The sequence below is a fragment of the Protopterus annectens genome, chromosome 14.part0, assembly GCF_019279795.1.
Source record: "Protopterus annectens isolate FY-2018-M chromosome 14.part0, PAN1.0, whole genome shotgun sequence".
Classification (NCBI taxonomy): Eukaryota; Metazoa; Chordata; order Ceratodontiformes; family Protopteridae; genus Protopterus; species Protopterus annectens.
The window spans coordinates 986,638,097-986,654,667 of NC_056748.1; the positions used below are offsets into that span (position 1 = coordinate 986,638,097).

Below are 16,571 nucleotides of genomic sequence, written 5' to 3' on the forward strand. Positions count from 1 at the left end.
CTGAAGTCCGTGTCTTTGGTGATAGATTCCTGAGGGAATTCTAAGTGTCTCCTTTTGCAAGTCCTTTTCCTAGGGAGCTCATCAGTGAGGTGGTCTGGTTAAGTATCAGAAGTGGGTGGGGAGTCCTGAATGAGGACTGCCTAAAGACTAGTATTGGGTGACCGTCACTGTGGAATAGGCATAAGAGGCCCAGAGCTTAAGTTCAATGGAGGAAGAAGGACTGGATTCAAAGAGGGTAAGGATGTCTTCTCTCTGGGTAGATAGAAAGCCCTCTCCATTATGTTGAAGGCAGAAGGTTCAGGAGAAACAACAGCCATTGATGTGACAGGGGTGCCACAGCTACCTACACTGAATTCTGAATCCCCATAGACCTTTGCCTTTAGAAGGGAGCCAGAGCTGAGTTGTCTAACACCAAGGAGCCAAGAGACAAGGATGGCTGTGACAGCTTCAGAGTTGACCCCAAACCCCAGAGCCAGCACTTACACTTTGGCTCCATCAGTCATCCTGCTCCGAAGGGATCAGTCAGACAACTCAGGAGCATGGTCAGAGTGGAAGAACAACCTGTCTTTGGCTCCAACAAGGACATTCTCGAAGATCTCAGATTTGAGGCTCCAAAACCACCAGTTGGAGCATAGGAACTATATCATGAGACTGGAAAGAGGGCAGGCTCACAGGTCCAATGGGAGCCAGAGCCAGAATTACCCCATCTGGATCGGAGGCCTGAAAAACTCTCTCATCATTTTATTCCCCTCTACTTCAAATAAATTCTTGGAGGACTTAAGGGATATGGAAGTTGGTCTGAATGGTTTCCTCAGTATCTCTTGCAAAAAAAGGCTAATACAGCCAAGGAGATATTGACTCCATGTAGAAACATGGAAATTAGATCCAAAGAGATTTGGTTCTAGGAGTTGCAGGATCAGAGGTTGATGATGCATCCAGTTTCTTAGAAACTTTTGCCAGAGGTTCAGGAATCAGAACCAAATGAGGAGAACAGTAAGGGAGACTATTTCCTGGACTCCTTTTCTTTTGGAGTCGAGTTACGTCTCCTTTTATTCTGTTTTTTGGAGGGGATTTGACTCCCAGCTGGTAAAGAAGCAGAAAAACCCTAACTTGTTTCTCCTGTCATTCAAATCATAGGAGTTGAATCCCAAAAAACTACAGCAGTCAACTTCAAGATGGGCAGTACCCACACAATAATGGGCATCAGAATTAGGGATCTTATGCCCAAAGGAAATGAATTTATTACAGCCCATAAGTTTGTCAGCCATATCAAAAAAGAAATGGAACATAAGAGTGAGATTTTTTTTTTGTTACAGAAACAGCAGGGGAGAGAAAAATACCAACAATGGTATTTCAGAAAAACCCTACAGACAGGTAGACAGAAAAATAAAGAGAGCGAGAATACCAATGAGGGTATTTGGAAGAATACCTTCACAAGGGTAGTGAGGCCTAACTAGAAGAAAAGTTTGAAAAGTTGAAAAAATGTCAATGTTATCAAAAGTCCACTACTCACGTAATGGCAAAGAAAGGAAGAGGAAAAAGATATTACAAATAAAAAACTCAGAAATAAGGAGACATAGAATACTACTTAATACCCTAGCTCAACAGCAGGAAATCCACACCCAAACGACATGGCGGCAAATGAGATCTGATGTATGCCAGAATGGTGGGGGATTGTGGGTAAAGGGAGTGGCTCGAGAGCTGGATCCATGAGTCTAGTTATGGAATGAATGGAAAATGACAATATCAGATCAATGTTTTCTGGAATGTCAGGTATATAATGTATATCTTTATTCTGTCAACTAATAACACAGTATAAAAGTTTCTTTTTTTTTTTTTTTTTTTTGCTGAGCATAATCAGGGGATAACACAGACGTATTTGTTACTCCAGTAGCTGCCTGTTAACTTGACACAGTGCCTAAGATACTCTGATCCAGATTGTCCCTAGTTTCATCCAATTTGTACCTCAAAGAAGAGAGTGGGGGCTCTTATTGACACAGCACAGGTGCTGTGTTCCTCAAACAGTTCTATATCATTCTACAATGTTCCACGAAAACTGCCAAACAGACTGTTGAAATAGAAAACCCCGAAGGAAGCTAGTGCAGATGTGATAAAATAATCCAATAACCAAGCGATAGCTGTAAGAACCGTAATGTTAGCACTTTTATTAAACAAGAACTTTCGGTAGGTTTAATAACCAACCTTCCTCAGACAAAACAGTTACTGACAAGGAGAAGGAAATATAAATACTTGTAATCCCTCCCAATTAATAAACTTTTAATTGGTATCCACCTTCAATTAAAGAATTCCTTGTCACTATTAGTGTACATTACAAATAAAAACATTTTTTATATATATAAAAACACCATTGTTAAAAACACCATTATTTAAAAACAACTTCTTTAAAATTTGAATTTCATCATTACATACAAGTTATTTAAGCGGTTTTAATTATTGATTAAATAATATACAGTTGATACAACCGCTTTTAAAAGATCAAAAAGCCATTTCTGCTTAATTTTGGTTATATAAACCTATATGTATACACTAGAGTGCCAAGCTCCAATAACCATGCAAAGCAAAACTAACCCCTCACTCCTCAACTAAAACAAATAACTCATGTTTGGGGCGTGTGTACCTAAAAACGGTGTCGGTGTGGCGCCAAAGCCCACGGATGGCTTAACCTATACACCATCTCACTACAAATAAGAACTATGGCTATACTATGTAACCAATGGATGATACTAAAAATGTCTAAAAAAGTCCAAGGTGCATAAAAGAAATTTGATTAAACCCAAAGGTGAACTAATCTTTACAAAATGGGTATGTTATCTCCTCATAGCTATAGATTTGAGGATACAGGATAGAGAAATAGCGTCATTTAATCCAGGATATATGTACGCTCCCGTTCTCACCTGCCAGAACAATTCTTCCATTTCCAAGTTTACCTGCCAAGGGCCACTGTTTGGGTCTGTTGCTACTTGTTTTACCACAGCAAAATGAAAAGTGTGGCTAGGGTAATCGATGACATGACGGGCCAATGCATTCTTTATATCAACCTTTGCAATAGCGTATAGATGTTCATATATGCGTTTTTTAAATGCCCTTTCGGTCTTTCCTATATAGAAAGCCGAACACAGATTGCATAATGCCACGTAAACCACGGCTTTAGTCCCACAATTAAAGTTACCCATGACTTTATATACCTTTTTATTGATGTTAAGTTGTGACCCTTCTTGAATATTTTTACACTGACGGCATGTCCCACATTGGGTCATGCCCTTGACCCTATTGGTGAATGTTCTTTTATTTCTCTCCAAGAGGGATTTCAATGAGCAACCTTTTCTAAATGTGAATCCTGGGGTTGAGCCTAGCAGGTCTATCAACTGTTTGTCCTCCTTAATAATTGACCAATTCTTTTGTAAGATGTCTCTAATGTAAAAATGGTCTACTGAAAACGTGCACAAAAATTTTGTTCCTAAATCAACCTTGACGCTATTAATTGTTGCTATTTCCATGTTGTCTTGATTTATATGGTTCTCGGAGAGCCCTGGATTTAAAATAGGCTTAAAATATCCGACGAGCCTTTTACTTTCTACTTCCTTTTTGATTTCAATAAGAAGGACTTGGGGGTAACCTCTATTTAAGAACATAGTATTCAATTTATCGCACTCCTTGTTAAAATCTACATCCCTAGTAGTCATGCGTGCCGCCCTTACCATCTGTCCTTTCACCACCGCCTTCTTTTGATGGTAAGTGTGGCAACTGCTGAAATGTAGAAATCCATTTGAATAAGTGGGTTTACGATAAATCCTGCTGATAAACCTTGATTCTTCGTAATCCTTAATCAGCAATATATCTAGATAATTGATTTCGTTGGAATTCACTTCAAATGTAAAATCCAGAAAGCTTGTGAATGTCTTCATAATTTGTATAAAGGCTTTTATTTCCTCTACAGGGCCCTTCCATAGGAAAAACATGTCATCCTGGTATCTGGTGTACCAGGCGACATGTTTTTTGAAAACTTCGTTAGTAAATAGAAGAGTATTTTCCCATTGTGCAATAACGCAATTTGCAAATGCTCCACCACACAGGGAGCCCATGGCCACCCCTGTAGTTTGCTTGTAAGTGGACCCATTAAAATTAAAAAACTATATTTCAGGATCAGCTCCAGTAATGTTTCAGTGTTTCCATTATTCTCCCAAGACCATGTGGGAGGAAACAACAGCATTAGCGTAATCGGAGGGGCCGAGGAGGCGAACGCTGACGGCAACCTAACTACACTGATCCAGTTGCTATTAGGCAGGATGGACACCTTAACACAGCGTATGGATCGATGGGATAATAAGACCGGAGGGCCTAAAGTACTGGATGGGCGTAAGGAAGACGCCAAGGCTTGGGACATTACTAGTCTTAATGTAACCGGAATGAGACCTGCAGGACTTACTAGAAGTGGTAATACAGCAGGAAATGCGGAGACGAACGATCCGAATATTACCTCAAATAGCGAGGGTTATATTCCGCCAGGACAAGGACATTTGCCCATGCATAATACTGGGCATACACAAGGTACTGTAACGCAAAATAGGTTGCATGATACAGCACCTAGTGTCGATTTGTACCTCAATAAGAAAAGTTTTTTTAATGATAGTTACAATAACATAAACGAAGGCGAACTTGATGTAGGAGCCATCGGCTCTGTGTTTGACAACATTAACACACTTATCAGCGAGTTTGACGCTAAGTTATTCAAATGTAAGAAATTACAACTAGAGAATGCCTACCTTGAAGAGTGCATAGAGAGGAAAATTGTTCCAAAGGGGCTTAGGCAATGGCGTTTCCCAGCAGGATTAGTTCAAGGATCCCCATTTCATAGCCAATTGCTTGATTTATTTGACAGGCAGGGTTTTGAGTTTATGAGACTGCTCATTCAGTACTATGATCAACAAATAAATGTTTTAAGAGGGGAACTAGCAGACTTGGAACAAAAAATTAAGGAACACCAGGACTTCTTAAGGTATAAATACGACTATGCTCGTATTTTTACAAGCATAGAGGCCACCACTAACAAATTATGTGAAAACAAGAAGAAGAAAATTAGGAGGGACATACAACAGTATACGGCCAGGATAGCTTATCCTGCACCCTCACAGGCTAGTAAATTAAAGAACACAAAACATAGGAATAATCATAAAGGAAATGTAGTCACTTTGATAAAAGATGGGCATGTTCACCCCAGGGTAGGACAAGAGGTACAGTGCCTAGATGATTTTCTAAATGATGAAGGTACCTCTAACCAAGGTAACAACTTTCGGGGGGATGACTTCGAAGATGAGCTAGAAGTCATAGTAACACCCGAAGAAGTTGATCGGATACCTCCATTACAGTTGGGATCCCCTAACCATAGAGTGGTGGATATAAGCGAGGACCACAACCAGGGTTTTTGGGAAGGCCAGAATACACACCAGATGAACTTGAGGTCGAAGAGGATTGCGACATCAGGAACAAATCCAAAGAGCAGGCAGAATCAGGGGAGGCTATGACATCTGGGGAGAAACATCCCATAATAATACACAGCTCAGAAGGGGACTTTAAGATTTTCAATTATACCTCTTTGAATATTACTAAAGATATGGTGGACTTTTTCTCTAAGGGTCTAGGCTTTGTCCCCGACTCCCACATGGATTTAGTTAAAACTATAATAGACCTCAAATTATTCGTACGTAAATTGAATTTAACAACTGTTTTGGGTAAAGGTTCTTCTTTGATCAACCCTTTTAGAATAGCTAGCTTATTTAATCCACCCTTGGTCAACAACTTGAGATCATTTGAGAAAGTTTGTGAGCTGGATTTAAGGCATCTAGCGGCAAATAAGGGTAACAGGAAGAAAAATATACTCAATATTTCTAGTGAACAGCGCGATTTTTTGACTTTAATCCAGGATTGCAACATACGGGTTATGAAACCCGATAAGGGCAATGGACTCATCTTTATGAATAACAATCATTATTTGGATGAATTATCTATACATTTAGACAATGGTCCATATGAGAGCATTAGCCTGAATGAAGTAAATAAAGCGCACAGTTACATAAGAAATACAATCGAGGACTTATTCTTAGAAGAATTTATAGACCAGGACATACATTCCTACTTATCTATGGTGGCACCAAAAATGCCGAAATTCTTTGGAGTTCCAAAAATTCATAAGTCTATTATTAAACCCCCATTTAGACCAGTTGTCGATAGTAGGGGGTCTATTTTGGTTGGATGCGCTAAATATGTTGACACAATCCTTAAACCACTCATTAAAACAGAGAAACATATTTGTAGGGACTCGTGGCACTTCCTAGAAAATGTCAATGAAATAGTTTTTGACCCAAAATTTATCTTTTTGACAGTGGACATAAAAGATTTATATACAGTGATTCCACAACATTTAGGCTTAGAATGGTTAAGACTATTTATGGAAAACAAAAAAGTACCCCAGAACATAGTCTACATCACTGAAACATTACTGGAGCTGATCCTGAAATATAGTTTTTTTAATTTTAATGGGTCCACTTACAAGCAAACTACAGGGGTGGCCATGGGCTCCCCGTGTGGTGGAGCATTTGCAAATTGCGTTATTGCACAATGGGAAAATACTCTTCTATTTACTAACGAAGTTTTCAAAAAACATGTCGCCTGGTACACCAGATACCAGGATGACATGTTTTCCTATGGAAGGGCCCTGTAGAGGAAATAAAAGCCTTTATACAAATTATGAAGACATTCACAAGCTTTCTGGATTTTACATTTGAAGTGAATTCCAACGAAATCAATTATCTAGATATATTGCTGATTAAGGATTACGAAGAATCAAGGTTTATCAGCAGGATTTATCGTAAACCCACTTATTCAAATGGATTTCTACATTTCAGCAGTTGCCACCCTTACCATCAAAAGAAGGCGGTGGTGAAAGGACAGATGGTAAGGGCGGCACGCATGACTACTAGGGATGTAGATTTTAACAAGGAGTGCGATAAATTGAATACTATGTTCTTAAATAGAGGTTACCCCCAAGTCCTTCTTATTGAAATCAAAAAGGAAGTAGAAAGTAAAAGGCTCGTCGGATATTTTAAGCCTATTTTAAATCCAGGGCTCTCCGAGAACCATATAAATCAAGACAACATGGAAATAGCAACAATTAATAGCGTCAAGGTTGATTTAGGAACAAAATTTTTGTGCACGTTTTCAGTAGACCATTTTTACATTAGAGACATCTTACAAAAGAATTGGTCAATTATTAAGGAGGACAAACAGTTGATAGACCTGCTAGGCTCAACCCCAGGATTCACATTTAGAAAAGGTTGCTCATTGAAATCCCTCTTGGAGAGAAATAAAAGAACATTCACCAATAGGGTCAAGGGCATGACCCAATGTGGGACATGCCGTCAGTGTAAAAATATTCAAGAAGGGTCACAACTTAACATCAATAAAAAGGTATATAAAGTCATGGGTAACTTTAATTGTGGGACTAAAGCCGTGGTTTACGTGGCATTATGCAATCTGTGTTCGGCTTTCTATATAGGAAAGACCGAAAGGGCATTTAAAAAACGCATATATGAACATCTATACGCTATTGCAAAGGTTGATATAAAGAATGCATTGGCCCGTCATGTCATCGATTACCCTAGCCACACTTTTCATTTTGCTGTGGTAAAACAAGTAGCAACAGACCTAAACAGTGACCCTTGGCAGGTAAACTTGGAAATGGAAGAATTGTTCTGGCAGGTGAGAACGGGAGCGTACATATATCCTGGATTAAATGACGCTATTTCTCTATCCTGTATCCTCAAATCTATAGCTATGAGGAGATAACATACCCATTTTGTAAAGATTAGTTCACCTTTGGGTTTAATCAAATTTATTTTATGCACCTTGGACTTTTTTAGACATTTTTAGTATCATCCATTGGTTACATAGTATAGCCATAGTTCTTATTTGTAGTGAGATGGTGTATAGGTTAAGCCATCCGTGGGCTTTGGCGCCACACCGACACCGTTTTTAGGTACACACATCCCAAACATGAGTTATTTGTTTTAGTTGAGGAGTGAGGGGTTAGTTTTGCTTTGCATGGTTATTGGAGCTTGGCACTCTAGTGTATACATATAGGTTTATATAACCAAAATTAAGCAGAAATGGCTTTTTGATCTTTTAAAAGCGGTTGTATCAACTGTATATTATTTAATCAATAATTAAAACCGCTTAAATAACTTGTATGTAATGATGAAATTCAAATTTTAAAGAAGTTGTTTTTAAATAATGGTGTTTTTAACAATGGTGTTTTTATATATATAAAAAATGTTTTTATTTGTAATGTACACTAATAGTGACAAGGAATTCTTTAATTGAAGGTGGATACCAATTAAAAGTTTATTAATTGGGAGGGATTACAAGTATTTATATTTCCTTCTCCTTGTCAGTAACTGTTTTGTCTGAGGAAGGTTGGTTATTAAACCTACCGAAAGTTCTTGTTTAATAAAAGTGCTAACATTACGGTTCTTACAGCTATCGCTTGGTTATTGGATTATTTTATCACATCTGCACTAGCTTCCTTCGGGGTTTTCTATTCTACAATGTTCAGCTATTTTCCTCTCTTTAGCAAATCAAGGGTATGAATGTACAGGTAACTTCAATACAAAAGGATAAGACATCAATGCACCTCCTCCAAACCACTGGTAATAAAACAGCTTCTGTCAGGTTGCAGTCTGGCATCAGTTCAGCCCCTGAACCTAGGTCACTAAAATCACACTGTGGAGAATTCATCCTTCTGTGCCACTGGGATGGATACAACATATTTTTCTTTCAGCAGGTGTAAAAGGATCAGACATGCCTCACAAATGAAAATACAGAAGGAATATCATGTAAGAAAAGACTACCTTAACAGATCCTATTATCTGACCATTCAGGTAGGCTGTAGCAGTGCATCTCTTCTTCACTTCTTTTGTAAGAGTCACGACCAAATGCTTCCACTGTCCTGTTCCCATGAGTTTTGGGGATTTAAACTGAATGCGAGCTGGTTCCGGGGATGGTATGATAGTCTCTGGCTCCATCATTTCTAGAACCAAACAAAAAGTAGCAGTAATAAAATCGATAATGATGATGATAATAACCCTACTCTTCAACATCTTTACTAACAAGCTATTCACATCCTGCAACCACTCCTCTCTTATTCGATATGCAGACAACTCTACGCTTATCTCCTCCTCTGACAACATCACTCAACTTCACATACTTACCCAAAGATCATTCCTTTCTGTTGAAAGATGTCTTAGAGAAATCCAGCTCATCTTAAATCCAAATAAAACCAAACTTCTTTTCTTCCTTACAAAATCTCTTTCACCATAAAGACACCTTTATCAACTCGTCACTCAATAATACAATCATTAAAGGAGAATCCTGCACAAAGCTCCTTGGCACCATAATTGATGACCAACTAAAATTTGACCTGCACATTCAGCAGTGAATCCAAAAAAAAAGAAAAACGCACCAAAAATTGGGTTTACTTTATAGAAACAAAAAATTCTTTACTTCAGAATCTAAAGTTTCTCTGACTCAGGCATTCCTCCTTCCCAGCCTACTCTATGCCTCTCCAACACTAAAAAACTTACAATCCACATTAACCATCAAACAAACCTATAACAAAATTGCCAAATTTGCCACAAACCAACCATACACCTCACACCACTGCATTGCACTAAAGAACTTATAATGGCTAGAATTCCCCCAACAATTATTACTTTCACAGCTTCACATAATAAACTCCATACTTAACAAACCCACTGCCTGCCCCTCCCTCACTTCTCTATTCTCCTACTATATCCCGAACAGTTCACTCTAAAGCTCTGACCAAAATCTACTAGATATTTACATGCCCAATAAAACCATTGATAAACTCCTATACAAATACTTTGTACCTCAAGCCTGGAACAAACTCCCTTTTGATGTAAGAAATATCACACACACAAGTTGATTCAAAACTGAACTTAAAAACTTCCTATCTAACTTGCGGAAATACCCCTGCGAGGACCCTACATAAACCCCTCTTCCTCCTTTCTCAACTTCTATTACATATTTTTATTTTACAGCTGTAACTATCAAGAATTCTCTACTACAGTGTATATTGGATATGAAATTTATTAACCTGTACTTCAAATTTATGTTTTTCAATGCCTGTATTCCTTTCTTTGTTATGTACCAACATGAGTATAAAGTTATGGCTCAAATTTTGTATTTCATTGTACCTGCCATGCTAGATAATAATTAAGGTCTCATCTTTGTTGTCCTTCATGGCACCAGCCTGTTACTGTTTATTTCTATTATCTTTAATGTACATTTTATATTCAATTTTTATTGTACTGGAGCTTTTCTCATCAGGTATCCACTCAGTTGGACCAACCTGGTTAACAAATGTCAAATAAATAAATAAAAATAAAATAATAATAATAATAATAATTTTTATTATTATTATTATTATTATTCACTGGATGTTTGTACACCAGATCAAGGCTATGAGTTGTTGTACACTGTTTGATTCCCTCCCAATCCATTTGCCTATTGCATGACAATGAGTAAGTCACTGAACTACACGGTGCTCTTGGGTTGTCTCTGAAGACATGACCAGCAGGCCTACCTCATTATTAAATAAATAAATAAAAATACATGCTTACCTTATTGATGAAAGGAAAACAAGCAACTTTGGTGCCTTCAAACAAGACATTATTTCTCAGCAGGACATGGGTAGCTTTAGAGATATGAGCAATTTAGTCTGTTTAATGGACAGAAGATGGGGAAAACTTACTGCTCATAACAATGAGAGCAGCACCTGTACACGTTCCAATATATAACGAGAAAGAAGGTTCCAGGGGGTTAATAAAAATAGGTTTAGGTATTTAAAGAAAGAAATGTGTATCAAACTTCAGAAATAATTCACCAAGCATATTGAAAATGAGAGGGTTGTAATGCTTAAACTCTCACTGGAGTCTGTAACCCAGAATGAATGGATAGCGTTAATCCAAAATGTGTATAATTTAGTCACTTAATTAAAAGCTAGACTTATTTCATGAAGACAGATAATCAAAAACATCTAAAACTAAAGTGAAATAATCTAAATCTTAAAACTGCAGACAGATCCCTTCTCCTGCAAGGAGGACAGACTTCAGCATATCATCGCCCACCACATCGCAAGTCCTTATATTGATAACCGTTAACTCCACACACAATACATTATCAAAAATGAAATGCTAGAGGTGTGAAGGGGAAGAAACAGGCAATTGGGAAAAGAAGTTGAGTACCTACCATAATGTTCCATGTTAGTTGTCTTCATCTCGCCTTCCTTCTTGCTGTTTGGGTTCGCAGCCGATCCTCGGCTCCGACTCGGCCATCTTCAATAGCTCAAGAGCTGTTTACTGGCTCAAGGCTACCCCTTATCCCAGAATGCCCAGCATCAGCTACCCAGATCTGGTTTGTGATAGAGCACACTAGACATAAGTAGAGTAACCAGTTACCTAAAAACTGGTTATCCAATACACCTAAACAAGGAAAGAGTCATAAATTACCTGGCAAGTGAAGTAATAAAAGATACTCAGCCAGTGAAAACAAAAAAGGAACTCCTCTCAATCCTCTAGGAAGGGGGAAGGAGGGGGGGATGCAAGAAGGAAGATGAGATGAAGACAACTAACATGGAACGTTATGGTAGGTACATAACTTCTTTATGTTAAGTTGTCCATCTTGCCTTCATTCCTGCTGTTTGGGACAGCGTCCCTAGCACCTAAAATCCCGGGTGGCTCATTGGAACAGACTCTTCAGAACAGTAGAGCCAAAGGAAGCTCTGCTCCGGGAGACCATGTCCACCTTGTAATGAGAGATAAAAGTGTGAGGGTTTGCCAAAGTGGCAGCTGCACAGATTGAGTCTATGGGCAACCTAGACTGAAAGGCCACAGAGGTGGCTAATGCTCTAGTGGAATGACCTTTTGGTTTAGCTGGTAGCTCTTTATTTCGTAACTGATAAATAAAGGCAATAGTACCAGATAACCATCTGGATAAGGTCACCTTAGAAACTGGAAGGCCTTGTTTGTTGAAAGCATAAGAAAGAAATAACTGGTCTGACTTTCTTAGTTCCTTAGTTCTATGGAGGTAAAAACGCAATTGTCTGTGCACATCCAATTGGTGGAGCTTGTATTCTGCCTTGTTGCTGTGACTAGGAAAGAAAACTGGGAGATCTATGGATTGATTTAAATTGTTCTCTGAGCAGACTTTACGAATAAAGGATGGATTGGTCCTCAGAGAAACTCTGTCCTTGTGAAACAGCAGGTAAGGAGGACGAACACATAGTGCTTGAAGTTTTGAGACACGTCTAGCTGAAGTGATAGCAACCAGAAAAAGTGTCTTCCAAGGAAGAAATTTTAAGGAACATGATGCTGCCAGTTCAAAGGGAGGAAAAATTAATGAAGTTAAAACTAAACTGTGATCCCAAGGAGGAGGAGGATCTCTAAATGGGGCTCTAAGAACAGATGTTCCTCTCATTAAGGCCTTGCAGAGCTTATGAGACATTTAAACTAAACATACCAATATGAAAATTAGAAATGGCAGCTAGTTGTACTCTAATGGTAGCGGAAGCCGCACCAGCCTGAAAGAGTTGTGCTAGAAATTCAAGAATTTCATGGACTGGGGCTGAGAAAGGATCCAAATTTCTAGATTTTGCCCAGTAAGAAAACCGTTTCCATTTACTAGCATACATTTTCCTCGTTGTAGACTTATGTGAGGAAAAAAAAGTTATGTACTCACCATAATGTTCCATCTGAGTAGGTAACTTCATTTGTCAGCAACCTGTGGGTTACGGATCCGATACGGATACGAGCTGGCAGCATACCAAGCTAAAGAGCCGAGCTCCAAGCTCCACCCCCTTACCCATACTACCCTGCAACCTCCTTCCAATCCTCAGATCGCGTTTGCCACCTGCACAAACAACAAAACAAACTAACAACCTGAGAAAACCTGACTCAGAAACAAACAAAACTAGAGCATCCAAACCTCGAGTTCAGCTAAATAAATATTCAGGTTAGGGGGAAGGAGGGAGGGACGGTTGCTGACAAATGACGTTACCTAATCAGATGGAACGTTATGGTGAGTACATAACTTCTTTATCTGAAGTAGTTAACTTCATTTGATCAGCATCCTGTGGGACAGAGTCCCCAGCTACCCAAAATCTTGGGAGGTCTTCAAGGAAGAATATTCTGGAGTACTGCAGAGCCAAAAGCAGCCCTTCCTCTAGACACTAAATCTAGCTTATAATGAGAAATAAAGGTGTGAGAGGACGCCCATGTAGCCGCTGAACAAATGTCATCTAGGGAAACTCTAGACCAGACTGCAGCAGACGTTGCCATAGAACACGTAGAATGAGCATGAACTCCCATTGGTTCTGACAAGCCAGATTCTTTATATGCTAGGAGAATACAGCTAGAAATCCATCTGATGAGAGTTACTTTAGAAATCAGTTTCCCTAGAAAGGGTTTTGCAAAGGAGACGAAAAGTTGGTCAGATTTACGAAAGACACTGTTCTGGTAATTGGGGGAAAAAACTGGCAAATTAATGGACTGATTAATGTTTGTCTCGGAAGCAACTTTGGGAAGAAAAGAGGGATTAGTCCTGAGAGATACCCTGTCCTTGTGAAATACAAGGTATGGAGGTTTGATAGAAAGAGCCTGAAACTCCGACACTCTCCTGGCTGAGGTAATGGCTAACAAAAACGTTGTCTTCCATGACAAGAACTTCAGATCAATGAAAGCTGCAGGTTCAAACGGAGGCGATACTAACGCCTGAAGAACTAAGGTCAGGTCCCATGGTGGGGATGAATTTCTGATAAGAGGTCTCAAAAGAAAGGTACCTTTTAGAAAGGCCTTACCAATTCTGGTAGCAGCAAGAGAACCAAAGTTGCCTCCAATATGAAAATGGGAAATAGCAGCCAGCTGAACATTTACAGTAGATGAACTGGCCCCCTGCTGAAAAATATGAGACAAGAATTCTAGGACCGCTGGAATAAGAGCAGTAAAAGGATCCAAGTTCTTATGTGAAGTCCAAATGGAAAAACATTTCCATTTACTATTGTAAATCTTCCTGGTAGAGGGTTTATGTGCCACCACCAGAATGGACCTGACTAGGGAAGAGATACCAGGAGTCCTAGCAATTAAGGGAACTGGATCAGTCAAGCTGAGAGCTTGAGCTTGTCCAGATTCGGAGGGGTCATTCCCGAGGGGTGAGAGATCAGATGCAGAATGGGGTCCAAGATCCAGAGAGGAGCTATGAGATGAGACCGTAGGCAGGGGAACCAGACTTGACGAGACCAGAATGGGGCTATGAGGATAATCTTGCTCCCCAACCGACGAGCTTTCTGAAAAAATTTTGTCATCAGCAGAAGTGGTGGATATGAATAAAGAAGACCGGGCGGCCAAGCATGGACTAGAGTGTCTCTCGGGGCTTTTCCTGAAGGAGGAATTAGAGTGAAAAACTCACTGCACTTTGCGTTGGAAGGCGATGCAAAGAGATTGCAGCAAGGCTGACAATACTTGAGGAAGATCTGTTCCGCTACGGAAGAGTTCAGAGACCACTCGTAAGGGGAGAGAATAGTTCTGCTCAATCTGTCTGCCAGAATGCTGGACCGACCCAGAATGTGCATCGCTAACAGGAAGTGGTTGATGGAGATCGCCCATTCCCAAACTCTCATGGCCTCTCGACAAAGAGGGTAAGACATGGTTCCCCCATTTGTTGATATACCAGACCACTGACATATTGTCTGACTGGATCACAATAGTCCCTGGAGGAAAAAAGTCATGAATGTCCTGCAACGCTAAAAGGACTGCCCTCATCTCTAGTACATTTATATGCAGAACGGAATCTGTCGTGAGTCCACGTGCCTTGGACAGTCCTGCCCGCACAATGCACTCCCCCACCCTAGGCGGGAGGCGTCCGTGGTCACTGTGGCCTGGGGTAGGGGCATAACAAAAGGTCGTCCTTCCCGAAGGGCTCGGGATTGGAGCCACCACATGAGGGAGTTCCTGCAAAACCTGCTGAGGGGAATCGGCAAGTTTAGCGGATGATGTAGAATGGACCACTGGACTTGCAAAGTCCACTGTAAAACCCTCATGTGCAGGCGAGAGTAAGGGATCAAACTTTTCACTGCCGCCATGGACCCCAAAGCTCTCAGGACTAACTCTGCTGGGGGAGCAGGAGACTGAAGAAGATCTAGTACATGTAGAGTCATGCTGTAAAGTCTGTCTGGCGTTAGGAAAGCCTTGAACTGAAGGGAATCTATCCTGGCCCCTATACAGTCTATAACCTGAACACGTTGGAGGAACGACGTCTTGACATTTATAGTGATCCCCAACTGGAATGATAAACAGAGGAAGAAGTCCCTGGCTAGAGGGAGTAGATGCCTGGTGGGGGCATTGAGGAGCTAGCTGTCTAGGTACTGGAAGACCTGTATGCCCTGGAGTCTCAGGTGGGCCGCTACAACTGCCATGACCTTGAACACCCTGGGGGCTGTGGTGAGACAGAAGGGTAGGACCCTGAACTGATAATGACTGGCCCCTAGCCAAAAGTGGAGAAACCTCCTGGACCGTCTGTCCATGAGAATATGGTAGTACGCATCCTTAAGGTCTATGGAGCACATCCAGTCCTGCTCCTGCAAGAAGGGCAGGATGGATTGGAGCGTGATCATCCAGAATTGCTCCTTGGCAATGAAAAGGTTCACTGTTGACAGGTCGAGAATCGGTCTTAAGTCCCCCATCTTTTTTGGCACCAGAAAGAACCTGGAGTACATGCCTGATCCGGACTGGTCTGGGGGCACATGCTGGATGGCTCTTTTTTCTAACAGCTTTTCTATTTCCAAAGCCGCGGCCTCCCTTTGAGTGGGTGTAACATCTGGGAGGCGCCTTGAGTAAGGGGGCTTGTTTATGAAGAGGATTGAATAGCCTCTGGATATTATCTGAAGCACCCAGCGATCTGTCACGATGGACTCCCATTGAGCCAGGTGCCTCGAGAAACGTCCCCTGACTGCCTCCAGAGATGAGCAGTCGGGCAACCCCTCAGGGCTGCTGCGCGGGTCGGTCAGAAAAGGGTTCCCGTGACCCGAAGTTCTTCGGACCCCCTCTGGCTCTGGGCCGGCGTCCACTTTGTCCCCCCTGCCTCTGGGGGAGGAGGAGTCCTGAGCGTTCCGGGCCTGCTGAGATTTCTGGAACCACATCTTCTTCTGCCCTCGCTGGTTCCTGGAGAAGGACCTTTGAGGGGTAGAGAAGCGGATTCCGACGGCTGACAGCGTTTTCTCATCTTTCTCGCTCTGGACCAGTGTCTCTCGGATGGTCTTCCCGAACAGGGTAGACCCGTCAAAGGGTGCATTTGCAAAGGACGCCTTGAAAGGTTCGGAGAAATCACAAAGCCGAAGCCAGGCATGAAGCCTTAAGGCGATACCAGACCCGCTAACTCTAGCAGCTCCTTCCGTGGCATGGGAGAGTAGCCACATAGATGTATTT

At 40.9% G+C, this 16,571-nt stretch overlaps 1 protein-coding gene across 1 annotated transcript in view; it reads right to left on the minus strand.

The window, feature by feature from the left end:
* The window catches only part of WDFY4 (WDFY family member 4), a 4,454,583-nt gene that overhangs the window by 3,130,899 nt on the left and 1,307,113 nt on the right, over positions 1-16,571 (minus strand). The window contains exon 16 of the mRNA XM_044055648.1: positions 8,925-9,103. Coding sequence (XP_043911583.1) covers positions 8,925-9,103 — 179 coding nt within the window. The remainder of the gene's footprint in view (positions 1-8,924; positions 9,104-16,571) is intronic.